General features: G+C 54.1%; 1 protein-coding gene across 3 annotated transcripts in view; it reads left to right on the forward strand.

Moving 5' to 3' along the window:
* The window catches only part of GPR153 (G protein-coupled receptor 153), a 50943-nt gene extending 44228 nt beyond the window's left edge, over positions 1 to 6715 (forward strand). For all 3 annotated transcript variants that reach the window (XM_053281459.1, XM_053281461.1, XM_053281460.1), the window contains exon 6: positions 786 to 6715. In XM_053281459.1, the coding sequence (XP_053137434.1) occupies positions 786 to 1589 (804 nt within the window). In that variant the 3' untranslated portion in view covers positions 1590 to 6715. The remainder of the gene's footprint in view (positions 1 to 785) is intronic.
* Positions 6716 to 7056: the final 341 nt, after the last annotated feature.

A 7056-nucleotide genomic window follows, 5' to 3' on the forward strand; every position in this document is an offset into this window, starting at 1 on the left:
ACTCCAGTAAAAAAAAAACAACTTTCTGAGGCCGGCATTGATCCAGCCCTTTCCAAGGCAGCAAACAGGGTGAGGTTATCTCTCCTGCTGCTTAACCTATCCAGGAGAGAGGAGGAGGGGCCCTAACTCAGTGGACGAGAATCTGCTTCCCATGCAGAAGGTCTCCGGTTCCCTCTCTGGCAGCAGCTCCAGGTAGGGCTGGGAGAAACCCCTGCCTGGAACCCTGGAGAAGCTGCTGCCAGTCCGTGCAGACAATACTGAGCTGGAGGGACCAACGGAGCACAGATCTATAGGCCACCTCCAGCCTCAGAGGCAAGATGCCGCTATATACCAATTGCAGGGGAGCAGTAGCAGGAGAGAAGGCAGGCACAGACCTCTTGCCTGTGAGCTCCCCAGAGGCATCTGGTGGGCCACTGTAGTGTGAAACAGGATGCTGGCCTAGATGGGCCTCCTTGGGCCTGATCCAGCAGGGCTGTTCTTGTGGTCTGGCTCAGTATTAAGGCAGCCTTCTGTGTTCTTATGTTCCCTGGGGGTTCTCAGATTTGGGTCCCCCAGATGTTGCTGCATGTCAACATCCCATCACCCACAACATCTGGAGAGCCAAGTCGGAGACCCGCTGCAGTGGCTGAGGGTGGTCATTTGTTCCAGCCCACCTTCCTCTCCAGGCAGCCTCTGGACCTCTGGGGTGTGTCCCCCGACTCTCTCTCTTTCGAAAGTGGGTGGCATCTCTGGGTCTGACCCGCGACGCTCCTCAGGGCTCCCTTTGCTTTGCCGTTCTCCTGCAGGTCCCTCCCTCCAGGCGCTTCTCCCACGACGAAACCGACGTCTGGACGACGGGCCAGATTTCCGCCTACCTCCAGCGCTGGGGGGCCGGCGAGGACATGGCCGCCGGCCTGGCCCAGCTGCTCCTCCCGCGGCACGGGCACGACCGGCGGAGGGGCAGCCTCCTCTCCTACCAGGAGGACGGGCGCCTCTACCGCCAGCGGCGCAAGTCGGCCGAGAGCGCCCTTTCCCCCAAGCCCTTCTCCCGCGAAGACTTCTACAAGGAGGGGGCCGGCTACCGGTGCTTCAGCAAGGAGGAGGTGGTGAACTTCATTGACGACAGCCCCAGCCCCCGGAGGGCCCCGCTGCGCTCGGCCTCCGTCTCCCTCATCCCGGACGCCCTCCAGCACTGCCCGGCCGGGCTGGCCCTTGCCAACTTCCCCTTGACCCACTTCGAGCGGGAGCCTCAAGTCCTGCGCTGCTTCTCGGCCCAGAACCGGGGCTGCTCGCTGGTGGTGCCGGGCCCTTTCCTGGCCCAGGAGGACGCCAAGAGCCTCTTCCCCAAAGGGGGCGAGGCGGGGCCTTGCTTCGAGCAGATCCACATTGAGCTGTGCGCGGCCCAGACGCCCGAGGACTGCCCCGTCGGCAGCAGCGGCCGCTCCGAGGCGGAGAGCTTTCGGACAGGTCTCAGCCCCTCGTGGGGGGGCCCAGAGGGCCTGCCGAAAGATGGGAGCAAGCAGGGCAGCGCGAGCAGCTTCCTGAGCTCCCCCTCCACCTCCTCCGGGTACACCACGTTCCACTCGGATTCTATCGGCTCAGCCTCCTAGAGCGAGAGCGGCCTTGGCCCATGTTTTGCCGAGGACTTTGCCTCCTCATTGTGGCCTGGATTTCAGAAGGGGGACTGAGCCCACACCAAAGAAACCGACTCCAGTCCCTAATTTGCAGGGAGGAGAGGACGAGGGAGGGATTCTTATCAACACGCTTCCAGGAAGCAAAGTGCTTTGTCGACACTTCTGGAGATCCACAGTTGTTCAGCGGAGCGACTCCTAGGAGCGCCACTTTCCTGCCTTGGGAAGAGAGCCCCGGAGGGCAGAGCGGGAGCTCCCTTTTCTCCCTTTGGGTTTCATGAGCCCGCAGAGGCTCTTCAGGAATTTTTCATTTTTTTTAAACAGCCTGCATCTTCCCCCGGTACTTTATAAATCACTGTAAAATGGTGCATGAATTTCTGTATCAAACAATACTGCGAGGCCTCTTTCAGAAGAGGCTTTTGTGACCAAGAGTGGGACACCAGGGATTCCCTGTAGCAAATTGGTGAGTGTGTGTGTGTGTTGTGGGGGTGTCAATCAGAATTTGTCGGAGTGGCAGTTTGAAGGAGAGACAAAGCTGCCTGCATCCCAAGAAGCCTTTTTCTAGACCGGAGGAGGAGGACGCACCCCATCGCCCGGGCTGGGATCGTTCCCTGTGTCCATGACCGCACTGTGCCAGCACAGAATTCGGCCCCTGTGTAAGAGCCCAGGCTGATCTCCTCCCTCCAGGAGAGCTTAAAGCCATAGGTCCTTGCAGGATGAGGCCCCTAAGAACCAGCCAGGGTCAAGAATAGAAGGGAGAGAGAACAGGCCTCCGTGGTCAGCCAGGGGTCCTTCCCCTGCTTTCCCTGATCGCTGCCTCTCCCCTGGCAGGCCCCTAGTTCCTCCTTGGCCTACTAAAGACGTCTTGCAACCACCTCTCGTCCATCCACAGTGCCACCTGCACTTCACCCCACGTTGAGCCCTGGCCCCCCCTGGTCAAACCCCCCACCCCACCCTGGGGCTGGTCCAGGCATGGTGGAAGCCAGCCGGGCCCAGTGAGGGAAGCGGGGCTTGTCTTCGGCAGTGCTGACCACCGGCCGCGGACCCCGGAACCTCCCTCTCCTCTGCATTTGCACAGCCTGATGCTTGAGCTTCCCTGTGCTGCCTGGAGGGTGCCTCTGGGGACCATCAGGATTTGGCCCCGGCCTCAGCCAGACCCATCCTTCCCTGCCTCCTGGCCACGCCCCGTCTCTTCCAAGTCCGCCCGTGTGTGGTGAGGGAACGCCTGCTTGCATTCCCCAGTGGGATTCCAGGTTGTGTGTCCTGTTTTCTCGATAGGGGGTGTGTGGGGTGGGGAGGTTGCTTTAGGTAATGGCGCCCAGAAAAGGCATGAGGGCAGGTGGCAAAGGGGCGGGGTGGGGCAGGGCGTTACTGTTTTTATGTAGCTCCTCAAGTTTGGTTTGCTTTGTTCTGGCAGAGTCTGAGGAGAAGCGTCTTGTTTCTTGGGGGTCCCCAAGTTGACCGGAAGGAACTTTTCTAAGCCGGACCACCTGGATTCAAGGTGCCAAGGCTGATGCCAAGACTCACCTCTATACTCTCTGGTGGTTGTGTTTTTAGCGATCACTTATGTACCATCTCTTCTCCAAAGAGCTCAGGTCCGCGTCGCTAGGATTATCCCAGGGGTTCACAAAGTGGAGTCCTCCGATGTTGTTGGACTACTACTCCCATCACCCCCCTGCAACAGTGGTTGTGGCGGGGGGTGATGGGTGTTGTAGCCCAACAACATCTGAGCATCGAACTTCGAGAACCCCCGGGATAACCCCATTTCCACCCCTGCCCCTCACAACAGCTCTGTAAGGTAGGCTGGATAATGACTGGTCCCAGGTCACCCAGCAAAATCTGTGGCTAGTGGGATGTCTGAACCCACATCTCTCCAGGCCTAGCCCTCCCCACAATCAAGTGCGGTGTGTGACGTGTCTCTCCCTCTGCTTCCCTTGCAACGGCGTTTCTGCTGCTATGGAAATGTAGGTTGTAAGGTCTTTGTGGACTTTCCCATTTTGCAGGACTCTAGGAAGCCCTAGGCTCCATCTGTTGTCGACTTCTTTTAAAACGTTGGGTGTTGTGGGTTTTTTTTTAACCCTATCACAGCACCTGCATGCCATGAAAAGTTTCACCAGTTGGTTTCTGCCTGCTAAAGCAAGAGGACCGCAGTCTTGCTAAAGGAACCATCTCTCCTGCACGCCCAATTCATCTTGTCTTCCCTTTGCAACGGATCTTGGGCATTGTAGTTGAGGAGACCCCCCGGTTTAGGCGTCAGCAACTGCTTGGGGTGTGCCTCCTGACTGGGAGCAGGCAAACTCCTGCCGCAGGGACTCAAGAGATGCAACGGGCAGCCTCCTCTGACGGCAGCTGAATTCTGCTGCTCAGAGAAAGGTGATCATTCCATTCAGAATATGCTTGGCAGCCACCTCCAGGGAAGGCTGATTGGAAAGGGGGACAAGGCAGATTGGTAACTCGGGCAGAGAGACTGCGGGTGGCCCTCCTCCTGGCCCACAGTAATTCCCCCTTTGTGGGCTGGATCTGCCCATGCCGCAGAATCAGATGGTAGAGTCCAGAGGTGGGAGAATGGCCTGTACGACTTCAAGGTACAGGAGGAGAGCTGGTCTGGTGGTAGCAAGCATGGCTCGTCCCCTTAGCTAAGCAGGGTCTCCCCTAGTTGCATCTGAATGGGAGACTAGAAGTGTGAGCACTGGAAGATCTTCCCCTCAGGGGATCCTGGAGCCACTCTGGGAAGAGCATCTAGGTCCCAAGTTCCTTCCCTGGCAGCATCTCCAAGAGAGGGTTGAGAGAGATTCCTGTCTGCACCCTTGGAGAAGCCGCTGCCAGTCTGGGTAGACAATACTGAGCTAGATAGACCCATGGTCTGACTCAGTATGGCAGCTTTCTGTGTAATGTCTGAATCCGGCTATAGTGGCACACCCTCAAGAGGCTCCTGAGCAAAGCCTGCCCATCATGAATCAGTCTGAAAGCCCAGGTGTGAGTAGCAAATTCAGGGCTCAGCGTAGGGGGCAGAGATTTTGGACACAAACCCCTGGAGAGCACCCAGTGAGACCATGGTGGCAATTAGCCAGCCCCTTAATTTTTCTCTGATATCTCCTAATCAGGTATACTGCCTCTGAAGGTGGAGGCTCCACTTTTCAATTTCTCATGGGTGGCCATTCTCAGGTAGACCTGCTTCTAATTAACTGTTTCAAAATGCCAGTTGGGGGGTGGAGGACTCCGTAGTTCCTTTTTAAAAGAACAACAGCAATGGGGCTTGGGAAAGGAGCATCTCTTTATCTCTTTTTGGAGAAGGGGTCATTGTGCATGCATGCATTTGTAGTGTGGAATGTGGAGGGTGCTGGGGGTTTGTAGCGGGAGGGGTTTGCACTTTGAAATGCGCACTTTTTAAATGAATTGTTTGAAGCTCTTATTCCACCCACTATAAACACAGTTATGGGGAAGAAACCTTATAACAGAGTTGCTCAAAGTCGAAGCAACAGGCAGGTTTTCATGAGCAACAAAGCGTCCTAGACACCTTCTTCTTCTCCATTTTGTATTTTTCCTCCTTTTCTCTAAAAATTTGCAAGCTTGCGGGTGCAAATAGCATCTCCACATAAAGCAAGGTAGCTGTGCCGGTCGGAAATAATAACTCAGAGAGACGTGAAAGTCCTCGTTCATTACAAGCCTCTCATTCTGTAAGCCTCTGGAGGTGTGTTTCCACCCCTACCATTAAGGCCACTAAGAGCATAAGAGAGCCTTGCTGGATCAGGCCAAAAGGCTATCTAGTCCAGCACCCCAAGGTAGACTGCTCCTGAACCAGAAGGTTCCACGGAGGTTTGCATTGAGGGCTTTCACACCCCAGAGTAAGCCAGGGGAAACCACAGTCGCTGGGGCTGAACATTCATGAAGCTATTGGTGAAGCAAACACGGCAGCATTTCCGTGGTTTTGTGTTGCTGAAAGCATGGGCTTTGGCCCAGAGAAAGGAGGCAGGCAGCACTCCGAGTGTGTGCCTCCAACCAGCAAATGGCAAAAGCTGGCAGCAAGCAGCAGTGACCGGTCCTCATCAGGCTCCGCTGCCTCTGCCGTGGCTTAGCCCGCACCCCCCTCCGCACAGCTCTACCTGATGAATGCCCAACCTGCAGGCAACACAGCTCTCCTTAACACGGGGTGGGATGGGAGAAACAGATGCAATCCGGCTGCTGGGAACCAGAGGCATCTGTGTCTCCCCCCCCCACCCCCCACTCATTAGGACCAGCCACTTCTGGCAACAAGATTCAAAAGTTTATCTAGTCCCAAGATTATTGGGAGGTCTTGCGAATGCCACCTCTGGAGCAAAGCTGGCCTGAAAGAGAGAATGCCACCCACCCCCCCACCCCGGAAATCAGTTGCCGTGTTCTTGCCGTGGCCACAATCCTTGGCCGCTTGCTCTTCTTCCAATCCCACCTCCCTGAACGCTAAGGATGCTGTGCCTTTAAGGGTTTCAAAACCATTGATGCAGGTCTTCTTATTGCCAGTTTTGGATCTCACTTTGCAAGGGGGTGGGTGGGAGGGGGGGAAGGAGGTAGTTGATGAACCCTTTGCTGTACTGTATCTTTCTATCACTCTTTGTAATGTCCTAAGGCAATACTTTTTCGAGCGCTTCAGGGCTGCCGGATCTCAGAAATCTGATCCCTGGTTTTTACTGACTGACTTTTGGGGAAGAATAATCATTTAAAAAACCTACCGCTGTTAATCAGGACCACTCGAGGCTGGTAAACGTTTTTGGCCTGACCTTACAATATATCTTTCTACCACTAGTTAACGGTGGGGGTCTTTTGTTAACTCCAGTGCAAGACTCGGGTCAGGCTTCTTTGAAGGACTCTTCCCCACCCCACCCCCCGCAATATAACTTGTACATTTGTGCACTCTCTGGGTCCCCCCACCCAAAGTTTCGGTGACGTTTCACGCTGTGCAAAAACAGCTTCTTCTATGGGTCCGAGTGGATTTGTCTTAAACCTGTCGAGCGTTTTCTTCACGGGATTTTCCAGAATTGTTTGTAGTTTGCTCTTTTTTCGACCGCTCGGGATTTTCTTTCTGTATAAGACTGAATTTAAAAAGAAAAGAAAAGAAAATTCTTGTGTAATTGTTTGCCTGTAATGCTCCTTGGTCTTCGTTCTGCACAAGAAGGTATAAAAGACAGGCCTTGCTAGATCAGGTTAGGTTAGGTTAGATTTTTTTTTAAAAAAAAAAAATCACAACTTGCAGATACATTGCATTTCCAATGCAGAGAAATTATAAACAAAATAAGAACCCACATACAGGTTTAAATACAACCATATATCAAAATACAAAGTTACAAGAATACAAAGCAAAGGATATGTAGGGAAATTAGAGTGTTTATAAATTACATCACAGACAACATAGCCAATCATACATAAACATACACAGCAAATGATCATTAAAAAATATTTCCAGGCCCTTCCC

The sequence above is a fragment of the Hemicordylus capensis genome, chromosome 16, assembly GCF_027244095.1.
Source record: "Hemicordylus capensis ecotype Gifberg chromosome 16, rHemCap1.1.pri, whole genome shotgun sequence".
Taxonomy (NCBI): Eukaryota; Metazoa; Chordata; class Lepidosauria; order Squamata; family Cordylidae; genus Hemicordylus; species Hemicordylus capensis.